The sequence below is a fragment of the Haliotis rubra genome, unplaced genomic scaffold (assembly GCF_003918875.1).
Source record: "Haliotis rubra isolate DU_JTF1 unplaced genomic scaffold, ASM391887v1 Scf11, whole genome shotgun sequence".
In the NCBI taxonomy this organism is placed as follows: domain Eukaryota; kingdom Metazoa; phylum Mollusca; class Gastropoda; order Lepetellida; family Haliotidae; genus Haliotis; species Haliotis rubra.
The window spans coordinates 1,964,977-1,980,567 of NW_025765003.1; the positions used below are offsets into that span (position 1 = coordinate 1,964,977).

The following is a 15,591-nucleotide window of genomic DNA, read 5'->3' on the forward strand; positions in this document are numbered from 1 at the left end:
TACGTGTTGCCATCGTTCCTACTCTCACAGGTCTTGAGTTAAGCTGAGCGGGAGTGAACAGATGTTTTTTAATGCCATAATCACTAGAAGTCTGACTGTAGCTCTGCAGCCTGAAAATGACCGAATTTGGACATGGTCAACAGTGAAATGTCTGTTTATAACGTAGCTTAATTCACTCACTCACTCTCACTCACTCTCACTCACTCACTCACTCACTCACTCACTCACTCACTCACTCACTCACTCACTCACTCACTCACTCACTCACTCACTCACTCACTCACTCACTCACTCATCACTCACTCACTCACTCACTCACTCACTCACCAAGTCAATGCTCTTGGCATTAAGTTTAAAACTACCCCAGTCAGTGAATCAGCTCACTGGGGAGGATACAACTGAACCTGCTGTATGAGGTACAATAGTTAACATTGCGATACTACCGGGTACCCATTAACTTTATTATATATGTGTTGACCTTTCTTTGTTGTCTTGCTGTAGGCCCTGAGTGTGAAGTTCATAGCCAAGGCTTTCACCAGCACCACTCATCAGACCAGGGAGATCTACATCTTGTTGAGTAAGTAGCACATAGTAACCATGGCAACTAACTCTCAATACGCAGAGCTGTCAAGTTTGAAAAGGGTGAGATGTAACTAAGCTGGGGTCCAGGTTCTGGCATCATCCATTATTCAGTGCATGATGTCTCCTTTCCAGTATAATAAATACCCTGGCCTCACATTCACCACCATAGCCTGTTTTAGGTTCTTACGAAATGACAAAACACTTGTACTCGATTAAAGGAAATGATATCATTTGAGAACTGATGGAAATGTAAATAATGTGATATTCTGCCTCCTTGTCATAGTGTTGAAAATTGTGTGAATGGAAACAGGGGTGATAAAGAAGGATGATAATGACAGACATTGGCGGATCCAGAGGGGGGTTCAAGGGGTTCAGGGGCGGTGGGGTAGCCTAGTGGTTAAAGCGTTGGCTCGTCACGCTGAGGACCCGGGTTCGATTCCCCACATGGGCACAATGTGTTAAGCCCATTTCTGGTGTCCCCCGCCGTGATATTGCTGGAATATTGCTAAAAGCGGCGTAAAACTCAACTCAGTCAGTCAGTCAAGGGGTTCACCCCTCCCCCCATCCCTGAAAATGACTTAAGACCCCATTGAAGATTTTTTGGGGGGGGTTCAGGGGGTTATATCACATGCTGTGTTATAACTGGAAGACTATTCAAAGCAAAATGAAAACAAACTCACTCAATCACTTTCTTTAGCCTATCTGCCATATAATTTTAGCTAGTATATCATATTGAATTGTATCATAGCCATGTCTTACACTAATGAGTACTGAGAAGAGGGTAGCTTTATAGAACCAAAACCAACTGACAATGTTTTTGTTACAGCGGAATATCTTCTGGAGCAGTTCCAGTCCGCGAATAGCTCCATCCCCCATGTGAAGGCGGGTCTCGACTGTGTCCGGCCTGAGATCAGCAAACTCCTCAAGGCTGTAAGTCAGTTTTGTTTGGAAGAGGTTCCAGCAAGCTTTGTTTGTTGTATGAGGTGACCTAATGGAGAGGTTGTCAGGCTTGCTGACCTGGTTAATTTTGTGTCACCTCACCTTGATGGCGTGGGCCATTCTTCATATCAGCCACTGGTTACAGACAGGTATCATATAGCTGGAATATTGTTGGGATGGAAAAGAACAACACAAAACAATGTGTTTATTTTTTCATGTATTACTACATCTCTCCAGTGAATGAGTGAATTCAGGCCCCAATTTCTCGAAACAAACTTAAGTTTTTACTCAAATTTCAAACTGAATTTGACAATTTGAAACAGCTGAATCTAAAACCAAAAAGACAAAACAACTCATGTAACCTATGTTCCTAACTCAAATTGTCTACTAAGTTTGAGTTTTATATTCATTTCAGTATATTCTGGGAAATGTATTTTCCTGCTTTTGCTCAAATTTGAGTAAAAAGTGTAACTTAAGTCAAAACTCAGACTTAAGTTTATTTCGAGAAATCGGGGCCTGATCTTGACTATGATAGACTATGGTCTAATGTGTGAATGGAATTTGAATTGACACAGGACTCCATAAAGTGCACTATCATTGAAAGTGACAAAACAAAATCTCAGGGACAGGTTGGCTGTTAAGCATGCCAGGAACATATGATCATGGGTTCCAAAGCCAGATTCCACCTGATTATGTTTCTAAACTTGTGCTGCATAATCATATGTGTGAGTTTCACTAATGTGGTAATGAATTATGGCCAGCATCACTTCATTCTTTCTACAAACAAGCTGACATTGCGTGGTTGCTTGGTTTGTTGTTTAATGCCGCACTCAGCAATATTCCAGCTATATGGAGGCGGTCTGTAAATAATCGAGTCTGGACCAGACAATCCAGTGATCAACATCATGAGCATCAATCTACGCAATTGGGATACGATGACATGTGGCAACCAAGTCAGCGAGCCTGACCACCGATCCCATTAGTCGCCTCTTTTTTGACAAGCATGGGTTGCTGAAAACCAATTCTAACCGGGATCTTCAAAGGATCTTTACAGGTCTTACATTGTGCGATGTAACTGAAGTATTATTGAAGTCATGTAAGATCCAACTCAAGCATTACACATGGTTATCAGTAGGTTGAGACAGAACATTTAACAAAAACAAGTGGAAATCAATGAATCATATTCCCCTTTTCTTATATTACTGTTGAGTGACCTCATTGAAAGATGGCAGCCTCAGTCTGTTTTCCAAGTAGGCTTCCCTTAGTTACCTTGACCTTACACCTACTAAATGTGAGTTATCTTCCTTAGTTACGCCTGATGAATGAGTTCCAGCAGGAAGCACCGAACTATTGGATACGATACCCTGATAGGTGAGTGACTTCCTACTCTGTTGGCCTTGGGGGAATTCTGGGATAAATAGGTGAGGTGAAGTGAAATTGGGTTAACGTCGTGCTTGAGAATATTTCGCTCATATGACGACGTGCATGCGTATGTCTGTGTAAGTGCGGCTGCTTGTACTATCCCAGACTGAAGCTGGTTTTATAGTGCTAGCCCACTGAGATACCATGCTGCAGTGAAGCATGAATACCCCACTCAGACACAATATACTGACTCTGAGCCGACCAGTCCTTGTTGTACCCATTAATGCCGAGCGCCAGGCAGGGACCAACAAGTACCATATTTTAACGTCTTTTGGTATGACGCAGTCAGAGATCGAACTCAGACAGAGATACACTATTGCAAGACTGAGATCAATCCAAATCTTATCAAACAGCAGTGAAAATTAAGTTTTTGTTTGCATTATAAAAAAATCCTTTTTTTTTTGTGAAAATAACTAATGACATTTGACAGACTCATTGTTAGTTGAACTAGTTACTTTACTTCATGGTATTATTTGATAACTTTGTGACAGTGGTTTGTGTAAGTTGTTTTGTAAAACTTTGGAACAAAGAGCTTACACCAGTTCTGTATATTCAGGTATGTGGAGGAGATTGTCGAGAGCACTCTGAACCTCATATCCGTGCCCCAGTCAGGGCCCACTCAGAGACTCACACCATTACACTTCATTGCTCTCATCGACCCCAAGGCGCAGTGGTTCATCAAATGGATGGTAAGAGCTACTGTTTGTTATCTTAGCTCACCTCAGTTAAACTTTCGCATATTCAGCATCTTCTCTGTAACCTGAAGAAACATTGCAAGGACGATCCCAGTAATGATGTTGCTAAGGAATACTCTCAGAATTGTTATACACATGAGAACATGGCCGACATGGCAGCCATATTTAATTTGTCATGGCTGCTGGATTTCCCCTTTATTATGATGTTTAATCCCCATGTTGCTAATTTCAAGAAAGATTCAGGTGAGCGGCTGAGCCTTGTTTTTTCTAGTATTTAAATTATAATAAACAGTCCTCATTTGTGTTTGATATGCAGCAAACTGAACATAACCAAATTCATTAGACCCTTGCCTCCATTTTGCCTGATGACGTGGACAGCATGGATAGCCCAGTGGTCTAAGGTGCAACAGTGGAACTGTACCTCCTAGCTGTGCCCTGGTCTGGTTTTAATGTGTTTGAATCCCAGATTTGACCTGATTATGATCCTTGGTAAACATGTACAGCTTGCTTCAAGATAGACTTTCTTCCCTTGGCATGCTGACATGTTTTGATAATGTATAACTGAATACTGTTCCATTCAACGTGGGATTTTCTTCCAGCATGGCAACTACAGCAGGAAGGTTCTACTGCAGACTCTGGAGAAGTACAGACCTGTTGTAAGTATATGACAACAGTGATAAGTCATGGTAAGAAGTCAGGGTAGTGAATTGTAGGGGACTGTGTGACAGAATAGTGACTAGTAGGGGGACTGTGTGATGATGACAGTGACTACCAGGGGAGCTGCGTGACAGGATAGTGAATACTAGAGGTGACATGGATAGTGACAACTTAGATAGCTGTGTGACAAGGATAGTGAATACTAGAGGTGACATGGATAGTGACATGGATAGTGACAACTTAGATAGCTGTGTGACAAGGATAGTGACTGCTTGGATTGTGTGACAAGGATAGTGACTACTTGGATAGTTGTGTGACAAGGATAGTGACTACCAGGGGAGCTGTGTGACAAGGATAGTAACTGCTTGGATTGTGTGACAAGGATAGTGACTACTTGGATAGTTGTGTGACAAGGATAGTGACTACTTGGATAGCTGTGTGACAAGGATAGTGACTACCAGGGGAGCTGTGTGACATGGATAGTGACTACTAGAGGTCTGTGAAAACCATCGGCAATCATACTCACTTGTCGGCCATAGATGGCCTTGACATTCAAGTGATCTGAGCAGATCCGCAGAAACTGAATTGGGCCATCCGATTTTGCCTGTTTGCTAATGGGCGCGAAATATGAACTTTGCAATATTCCTTCTATTTTGGATGATGTACGGAACAGTAAATTGTTAAGAATAATTTTAGAGGTTGTCAAAATGCATTCGATATTGATTCATTTTTAGGAAATTATATTTATAAATATTTAAGCTCTAAAATAATTCTTACCACTTTACTGATCAGATCACTTGAATGTCAAGGCCATCTATGGCCGACAAGTGTGTATGATTGTTGATGGTTTTGGAGAAAATGCCTGCTTACTGTCGAGGAAATGATTTGTAGATATTGCAATAAGTTTTTAGACCTGTGGAATGCCGCTGCCGATCGAATCTAGCCCTACATAGGTGCTGTCAATGTGGCTGGAATTAATAAACTTATTTAAAAGGTGACTTTTTGCTGTCTTGGCTGATCCATGATTATGGCTTGGAATTGCGAAGGTAGCTGTTTTCGGTCAGTCGTGGCGTATAACTTTTGAAATAATGATCCGATTGTGACCATTTATAGCTAATTTTGTAGGGAAATCATCTCGCTTTCGATCCATAGGCCTCGACGGGGCCTTAAAAATAGTTAACGTGGTGAAATCTAACTTTGATCGAGGAGGGGGTGGTTCCGTTGTTACATCCCTTTCCTTTTATATAGCACTAGGGTAGGGTCTATATACCTATATGTCTTTCTAGCAGCTGTTTCACAAAGCGTGACACGCCCCTGTGCTACTAGAGGTCTGTGTGACATGGATAGTGACAACTTGGATAGCTGTGTGGCAAGAATAGTTACTACTGGGATAGCTGTGTGACAAGGATAGTTACTACTTGGATAACAGTGTGACAAGGATAGTTACTACTTGGATAACTGTGTGACAAGGGTAGTGAGTACTTGGACAGCTGTGTGACAAGGATAGTATTATTTTGGACAGCTTGGACAGCTACGCGGACAGTGTGTGACAAGGATATACCACCGAGGTCAGTGACTACTTGGACAGCTGTGTTACAAGGATAGTGACTACTTGGACAGCTGTGTGACAAGGATAGTTACTACTTGGACAGCTGTGTGACAAGGATAGTGACTACTTGGACAGCTGTGTGACAAGGATAGTGACTACTTGGACAGCTGTGTAACAGTCAGTGATGACAAGGATAGTTACTACTTGGACAGCTGTGTGACAAGGATAGTTACTACTTGGACAGATGTGTGACAAGGATAGTGACTACTTGGACAGCTGTGTGACAAGGATAGTTACTACTGGAGGTCAGTTTGACATGGCTAATTACTACTTGGATACCTGTGTTACAAGGATAGTGACTACTTGGACAGCTGTGTTACAAGCTGATAGTGACTACGCGGACAGCTGTGTGACAAGGATAGTGACTACTTGGACAGCTGTGTGACAAGGATAGTTACTACTTGGACAGCTGTGTGACAAGGCTAGTGACTACATGGACAGCTGTGTGACAAGGATAGTTACTACTTGGACAGTTGTGTGACAAGGGTAGTTACTACTTGGACAGATGTGTAACAAGGATAGTGACTACATGGACAGCTGTGTGACAAGGATAGTGACTACTTGGACAGCTGTGTGACAAGGATAGTTACTACTTTGATAACAGTGTGACAAGGATAGTTACTACTTGGATAACTGTGTGACAAGGGTAGTGAGTACTTGGATAGCTGTGTGACAAGAATAGTTACTACTGGGATAGCTGTGTGACAAGGATAGTTACTACTTGGATAACAGTGTGACAAGGATAGTTACTACTTGGATAACTGTGTGACAAGGGTAGTGAGTACTTGGATAGCTGTGTGACAAGAATAGTTACTACTGGGATAGCTGTGTGACAAGGATAGTACTACTACTCGGATAACAGTGTGACAAGGATAGTTACTACTTGGATAACTGTGTGACAAGGGTAGTGAGTACTTGGACAGCTGTGTGACAAGGATAGTGACTACTGGAGGTCAGTTTGACATGGATAATTACTACTTGGATACCTGTGTTACAAAGATAGTGACTACTTGGACAGCTGTGTGACAAGGATAGTGACTACTTGGACAGCTGTGTGACAAGGATAGTGACTACTTGGACAGCTGTGTGACAAGGATAGTTACTACTTGGACAGCTGTGTGACAAGGATAGTGACTACTTGGACAGGTGTGTGACAAGGATAGTGACTACTTGGACAGCTGTGTGACAAGGATAGTGACTACTTGGATAGCTGTGTGACAAGGATAGTTACTACTTGGACAGCTGTGTGACAAGGATAGTTACTACTTGGACAGATGTGTGACAAGGATAGTGACTACTTGGACAGCTGTGTGACAAGGATAGTTACTACTGGAGGTCAGTTTGACATGGCTAATTACTACTTGGATACCTGTGTTACAAGGATAGTGACTACTTGGACAGCTGTGTTACAAGGATAGTGACTACTTGGACAGCTGTGTGACAAGGATAGTGACTACTTGGACAGCTGTGTGACAAGGATAGTTACTACTTGGACAGCTGTGTGACAAGGCTAGTGACTACATGGACAGCTGTGTGACAAGGATAGTTACTACTTGGACAGTTGTGTGACAAGGATAGTTACTACTTGGACAGATGTGTAACAAGGATAGTGACTACATGGACAGCTGTGTGACAAGGATAGTGACTACTTGGTCAGCTGTGTGACAAGGATAGTTACTACTTTGATAACAGTGTGACAAGGATAGTTACTACTTGGATAACTGTGTGACAAGGGTAGTGAGTACTTGGACAGCTGTGTGACAAGGATAGTGACTACTGGAGGTCAGTTTGACATGGATAATTACTACTTGGATACCTGTGTTACAAAGATAGTGACTACTTGGACAGCTGTGTGACAAGGATAGTGACTACTTGGACAGCTGTGTGACAAGGATAGTGACTACTTGGACAGCTGTGTGACAAGGATAGTTACTACTTGGACAGCTGTGTGACAAGGATAGTGACTACTTGGAAAGCTGTGTGACAAGGATAGTTACTACTTGGACAGCTGTGTGACAAGGATAGTTACTACTTGGACAGCTGTGTGACAAGGATACTGACTACTTGGACAGCTGTGTGACAAGGATAGTTACTACTGGAGGTCAGTTTGACATGGCTAATTACTACTTGGATACCTGTGTTACAAGGATAGTGACTACTTGGACAGCTGTGTGACAAGGATAGTTACTACTTGGACAGCTGTGTGACAAGGATAGTGACTACATGGACAGCTGTGTGACAAGGATAGTGACTACTTGGACAGCTGTGTGACAAGGATAGTGACTACTTGGACAGCTGTGTGACAAGGATAGTTACTACTTGGACAGCTGTGTGACAAGGATAGTTACTACTTGGACAGATGTGTGACAAGGATAGTGACTACTTGGACAGCTGTGTGACAAGGATAGTTACTACTGGAGGTCAGTTTGACATGGCTAATTACTACTTGGATACCTGTGTTACAAGGATAGTGACTACTTGGACAGCTGTGTTACAAGGATAGTGACTACTTGGACAGCTGTGTGACAAGGATAGTGACTACTTGGACAGCTGTGTGACAAGGATAGTTACTACTTGGACAGCTGTGTGACAAGGATAGTTACTACACGGACAGCTGTGTAACAATGATAGTGACTACCAGGGGAGCTGCGTGACAAGGATAGTTACTACTAGATGTGTGTGTGACATGGATAGTTACTACTTGGACAACTGTGTGATAAGGATAGTGGCTACTTGGTTAGCTGTGTGACAAGGATAGTGACTAAAAGAGGTCTGTGTGACATGGATAGTGACAACTTGGGTATTGTGTGACAAGTATAGCGATTGTCTCTTGTCAGATTCTATACTTGGTTGAATATGTTTTACACTGGGACAATGAGATATTTCACACTATTTTCAAACTTAGGACAGTGTCGTATAGGAAGAGCTGCATATATTTCCTCTAACAAGTAGTGATGTTGTAAATATGCCATGTCACTCTCTCTTACCGTCAAGTCCTCTCTCACTGTGCATCACGTTCTCTCTCTGACTCTCTCTGTTGTTATTTTGCTGTCCTGTTCACTCTCTGACTCTCTCTGTTGTTATTTTGCTGTCCTGTTCACTCTCTGACTCTCTCTGTTGTTATTTTGCTGTCCTGTTCACTCTCTGACTCTCTCTGATGTTATTTTGCTGTCCTGTTCACTCTCTGACTCTCTCTGTTGTTATTTTGCTGTCCTGTTCACTCTCTGACTCTCTCTGTTGTTATTTTGCTGTCCTGTTCACTCTCTGACTCTCTCTGTTGTTATTTTGCTGTCCTGTTCACTCTCTGACTCTCTCTGTTATGTTATTTTGCTGTCCTGTTCATTTTCTGACCTGACTCTCTGACTCTGTTATGTTATTTTGCTGTCCCTGTTCACTCTCTGACTCTCTCTGTTTGTTATTTTGCTGTCCTGTTCACTCTCTGACTCTCTGTTATGTTATTTTGCTGTCCTGTTCACTCTCTGACTCTCTCTGTTATGTTATTTTGCTGTCCTGTTCACTCTCTGACTCTCTCTGTTATGTTATTTTGCTGTCCTGTTCACTCTCTGACTCTCTCTGTTATGTTATTTTGCTGTCCTGTTCATTCTCTGACTCTCATTTACTGTCACATTAACCCACTCTTACTCTCTGTTGACATTCTGGTCACTCTCCTTCATGATGTCAGAGGGGCGGTGGGGTAGCCTAGTGGTTAAAGCGGTCGAAGACCCGGGTTCGAATCCCCACATGGGTACAATGTGTGAAGCCCATTTCTGGTGTCCCCTGCGGTGATGTTGCTGGAGTAAAACCCAACTCACTCACTCACTCATTATGTCTTATGTCCTCTCTTTTAGAATCTTGACATCTTCTCCTCTCACTCTTGTCCAGAATAGCTGAAATGCTTCTTTCACTCACCCATGACATCCTCTCTCTCATTGTGTTCCGTCTCCTGGTCATTTCCAGACAGATGTTGAGATGCTGTGTTTGTTTCTGTAGGTGGAGAACACAGTCAAGCACTGCCTGGAGTTTTCTGCTGCCCGCAAGTTCCCTCAGGATATGATGAGTGACATGTCCGATTCTGTGTCCAAGTTGTCCATCAGTATGTTTGCTAAATACTAGGGCTGTAACGATGCATCGAACTATCAATGGATTGCAATTGTTTAGTCTCCGATAGCAATTAATCGATGGTAGAAACGAAAAACTATTGATGCAGCGATAGTATGTGTGACTATCGATAGTTTAGTAGTTGACTTCCGTTGATAAATGCGCAGAGCAAAATACAGGAAGTAAAGTGGAAGCTCTCTAAACCGGCATGCGTTGGGACCGGCAAAACATGCCGGTATAGAGGGCGTGCCGGTTTAGATAACTTTTCCCTTTTCAACCTGAGAATAATCTTCCGCGTGCCGTAAAATACGACTGAACAACGTGTTGATAGTCATCATATTCTTTATTCATCAATAAAGATAACATCAAAAATACACGTATATAACACAATTGTACATGTTCAGTACAGCTTCCAGTATAATTATGTTATAATTCATAACTCCGAAGTTTCAAGTCCGAAACTGTTAATACACGTTCAGCCAATCAGCCAATTAACAGGAGAGCCCGAGACACCGGATGCCGGTTTAGGGAGCGTTAATTACTGTACAAACGGTCAATTGGGCGGTCTTTGTTGTGCCGAAATACGGAATAGACTGAAGCTGGATAAGAGGGTGTGTAAATGATCATAAATTAACTAGCTTCTGCCGGGACCAAATTCTTGTGCCAATATTGAGGGCATGCCTGATTGGAGGGCTGCCGGTTTAGATGGCTTACACTGTACCAGATTCGTTCACTTTAATTTTGAGTTATCCACCCCAGTTAGCTGTTAACTGTTTACTTGATCTGGGTTTCAAGTTTCTTGTCAGTTATCAAAAGAGACTGAAACCACTTAAACTTGTTTTATTTCATATAAACTATACATTTTTTTTGAAAATGACTTCAAATGAGACAATTCAAGAAGAAAAAAAGTATTGCAATAGTATTGCAACAGTTGGTCACAATAGACTGTCGCTATCAGAATGGTATGTTGCAAGAAACTTTTGCTATCGCAAAAGTTGTTTCCCCCTCAATAGTCACCCCTACTAAATATTGTATAGTGGGGTGTCCGGCTCAGTGTCCAAGTTGTCCATCTGTATGTTTGCTAAATATTGTATAGTGGGGTGTCCGGCTCTGTGTCCAAGTTGTCCATCAGTATGTTTGCTAAATACTGTATAGTGGGGTGTCTGACTCTGTGTCCAAGTTGTCCATCAGTACGTTTGCTAAATACTGTATAGTGGGGTGTCCGGCTCAGTGTCCAAGTTGTCCATCAGTACGTTTGCTAAATATTGTATAGTGGGGTGTCTGACTCTGTGTCCAAGTTGTCCATCAGTACGTTTGCATAATATTGTATAGTGGGGTGTCTGACACTGTGTCCAAGTTGTCCATCAGTACGTTTGCTAAATATTGTATAGTGGGGTGTCCGGCTCTGTGTCCAAGTTGTCCATCTGTACGTTTGCTAAATACTGTATAGTGGGGTGTCCGGCTCAGTGTCCAAGTTGTCCATCAGTACGTTTGCTAAATACTGTATAGTGGGGTGTCCGGCTCAGTGTCCAAGTTGTCCATCAGTACGTTTGCTAAATATTGTATAGTGGGGTGTCTGACTCTGTGTCCAAGTTGTCCATCAGTACGTTTGCTAAATATTGTATAGTGGGGTGTCTGACTCTGTGTCCAAGTTGTCCATCAGTACGTTTGCTAAATATTGTATAGTGGGGTGTCTGACTCTGGGTCCAAGTTGTCCATCAGTTGAGTTGAGTTGAGTTGAGTTGAGCTTTACGTCGCATCGGCATTTTTCCAGCCATATAGTGACGAGAACAAGTTTGCATTAGTAAATATTGTAAGTACATACTCGGAATGAGTTTTATTTCAAAGACATTTATTGATTACATTGTCATTCAAAAGCAGAAAAAAGTCATAGCATCAAATTTAAAAGCAGGCGGATTGTTACATTTCATAGTTACAATTTATGATAGTTACATTTCACAGTTACAATTTATGATACAGATCAACTTCCCTCAGGTAGTTCAGTATCAGATGGGTGCTCACGCGTGAGAACAGATCTTTTAGGTTTGTTGCATCATAATGTGAGTCCCTTGCAGGCGATAAGTCCACGCATTCAAGCAGGATATGCTTGACGGTGAACACCTCATCGCAAGAGACACACATGGGGGGTCCATCTCCATCCGTTTTCAGCAGATAGTCATGTGTAAATCGACTGTGGCCAATACGACATCGTCGTAAAATTACCTCATCGCGTCTTGACTGACAACCCAAGTAGGTATAACCGATTGTTGGCTTCAATTCATGGAGTTTGTTTTTGTCCATCAGTACGTTTGCATAATATTGTATAGTGGGGTGTCTGACACTGTGTCCAAGTTGTCCATCAGTGCGTTTGCTAAATATTGTATAGTGGGGTGTCCGGCTCTGTGTCCAAGTTGTCCATCAGTATGTTTGCTAAATATTGTATAGTGGGGTGTCTGACACTGTGTCCAAGTTGTCCATCAGTACGTTTGCTAAATATTGTATAGTGGGGTGTCCGGCTCTGTGTCCAAGTTGTCCATCAGTATGTTTACTAAATATTGTATAGTAGGGGGGTCCGGCTCTGTGTCCAAGTTGTCCATCAGTACGTTTGCTAAATATTGTATAGTGGGGTGTCCGACTCTGTGTCCAAGTTGTCCATCAGTACATTTGCTAAATACTGTATAGTGGGGTGTCCGACTCTGTGTCCAAGTTGTCCATCAGTACGTTTGCTAAATATTGTATAGTGGGGTGTCCGACTCTGTGTCCAAGTTGTCCATCAGTACGTTTGCTAAATATTGTATAGTTGGGTGTCTGACACTGTGTCCAAGTTGTCCATCAGTACGTTTGCTAAATACTGTATAGTGGGGTGTCCGGCTCTGTGTCCAAGTTGTCCTTCAGTACTTCTGCTAAATATTGTATAGTGGGGTGTCCGGCTCTGTGTCCAAGTTGTCCATCTGTATGTTTGCTAAATATTGTATAGTGGGGTGTCTGACACTGTGTCCAAGTTGTCCATCAGTACGTTTGCTAAATACTGTATAGTGGGGTGTCCGCTCACTGTGTCCAAGTTGTCCATCAGTACTTTTGCTAAATATTGTATAGTGGGGTGTCCGGCTCAGTGTCCAAGTTGTCCATCAGTATGTTTGCTAAATGCTGTATAGTGGTGGTGGCTCAAGTGTGTCCAAGTTGTCCATCAGTACTTTTGCTAAATATTGTATAGTGGGGTGTCCGACTCTGTGTCCAAGTTGTCCATCAGTACGTTTGCTAAATATTGTATAGTGGGGTGTCTGACTCTGTGTCCAAGTTGTCCATCAGTACGTTTGCTAAATATTGTATAGTGGGGTGTCTGACACTGTGTCCAAGTTGTCCATCAGTGTTTGCTAAATACTGTATAGTGGGGTGTCTGACACTGTGTCCAAGTTGTCCATCAGTACATGCGTTTGCTAAATATTGTATAGTGGGGTGTCTGACTCTGTGTCCAAGTTGTCCATCAGTATGTTTACTAAATATTGTATAGTGGGGTGTCTGACTCTGTGTCCAAGTTGTCCATCAGTACTGTTTGCTAAATATTGTATAGTGGGGTGTCTGACTCTGTGTCCAAGTTGTCCATCAGTACGTTTGCTAAATATTGTATAGTGGAGTGTCTGACTCTGTGTCCAAGTTGTCCATCAGTACGTTTGCTAAATATTGTATAGTGGGGTGTCTGACTCTGTGTCCAAGTTGTCCATCTGTTTGCTAAATATTGTATAGTGGGGTGTCTGACTCTGGGTCCAAGTTGTCCATCAGTATGTTTGCTAAATATTGTATAGTGGAGTGTCTGACTCTGTGTCCAAGTTGTCCATCAGTACGTTTGCTAAATATTGTAGAGTGAGGTATGATAGACTGGATAGCTGGTGTAATGCAGTGTATAGCCAGTAATTACTTTTCCATTACAGATATATCACCGAGTGATCAGCGAATGTTCTACACTGGGCCGGAGTTAGACTACGCATACTTCATCCACTGCGTGTGTATTCTGGGGAGACTCCTGTGTTTCCAGAATGGACGCAAGTTCTTCCCACTCAAGCTTAAAGATGGTACGTATACTCTCTATCAATACTATGAGTTGTGCTTGTGAAGTGTATCTGGTGTCAGTCAGGTAATGGACATCGCTCACAGACGTCAAACTTCCCCCAGTCTGTGCATCGGCTGTGTGTGAACTCTACTGATGACTTACTTTGAGTTATCATAGGAATGGAGTCTCACTGAAACTAGTCTGTGTCTCGATTAGTTGGTGAAACTAGAAGAGCCTTTGTATTGTTTGTATATTGTCATGGTTGAAACCCGTGAAGTGTTATGGATGCATTATGATTACATTATTTCTAGGGTGTCTGACATTTATATTCTGAAGTTGATTGCCAACAATTCAACATTACTCCAGCTCTCCCCTATATTGTCTTTCCATTTCAACCTAAAATACCCACCCAGGTGTGTTAAAATGTCAGAACTGTGATGCTGCTTATCATGGTGTAATCATTTATCGCCATGTTTTCAGAAAGTGTGACCATCAACCGACTACTGAAGGCTCTAGTTTTGCTGATAGTTGATCCGGGAAGTTCCTCGTCCAGCAAGTCCCCCAGCAGTGAGTCAATATGCTAGCCTGTAGTGTTCTCTATGATGAAGTGGAATATGGTCAAGTCACTAAGGCTCTGTTGAATCACTGTGCAGAGTTGTGTCCCATTGCTGCCAGAAACCAGTGATAGCCTAGTGGTTTATTCCAGTTCGGCTCTGATCTGGTTTCGAAGACCCGGTTGATTCCCCACATGGCTTCACCCATTGAAAAACCTGTGAAGCCCATTTCAGTGTTCACCTGTGATATTGCTGGAATATTGCTTCACCAAAATGGTAAACTTGTGAATCCTGCACCACTTAGGGTTTTCCTGTCAAACTGACACCCTGTAATATAACTGACGTATTGTTCAGTGCTTCACCAAATGGTAAACTTGTGAATCCTGCACCACTTAGGGTTTTCCTGTCAAACCAACACCCTGTAATATAACTGACGTATTGGTAAAATTCTGTTTGATCTAAAGAGTGATGTTGGCTTTTATGCTGCTTTTGACAATATTGTAGCAATATCATGTATAGGTGATACCAGAAATAGGCTTCTCACCCATGTGGGGAATCAAACCCAGGTCTTTGGCAAGATGAGTGAAAGCTTTAACCACTAGGCTACCCCATCACTACCAATTGCTAAAATACGCTAGATCAGCCATTTGATGAACTAAACTCTTCTGAAAACGATGTTTACAGTCATGATAGACATAGTAGACTGAAACAAATTTCGACACAAGCTGACATAATATGTTATGACTTTCCAAATATACTGAAGGCAACAAAAAAGGGTACACCATTTCATGGCAGTTGTTCCTTTATTTATTCTCAGATTTCTTCCCACAGTCCCTTTCAAAGCTGGTGATTAAAACTGGAAAATATTAAAGAAACGCTTGAATTTTCCAGTGTTCCTCTTTTTGTTTCTCTCAGTATATATCAGAAGTTTCAAGTTGCAACAATGCAGTGTTAGCGTTCTCCTAAATTGCATGCGATGGGGACTCC

At 42.1% G+C, this 15,591-nt stretch overlaps 1 protein-coding gene across 1 annotated transcript in view; it reads left to right on the top strand.

Moving 5' to 3' along the window:
• Window positions 1-15,591, top strand: part of LOC124285428 (protein broad-minded-like) — a 52,941-nt gene that overhangs the window by 6,596 nt on the left and 30,754 nt on the right. The window contains 8 exon segments of the mRNA XM_046721655.1: window positions 502-577; window positions 1,409-1,512; window positions 2,831-2,892; window positions 3,500-3,632; window positions 4,238-4,294; window positions 9,895-9,997; window positions 13,932-14,072; window positions 14,531-14,617. Of these exon segments, the coding sequence (XP_046577611.1) occupies window positions 502-577; window positions 1,409-1,512; window positions 2,831-2,892; window positions 3,500-3,632; window positions 4,238-4,294; window positions 9,895-9,997; window positions 13,932-14,072; window positions 14,531-14,617 (763 nt within the window).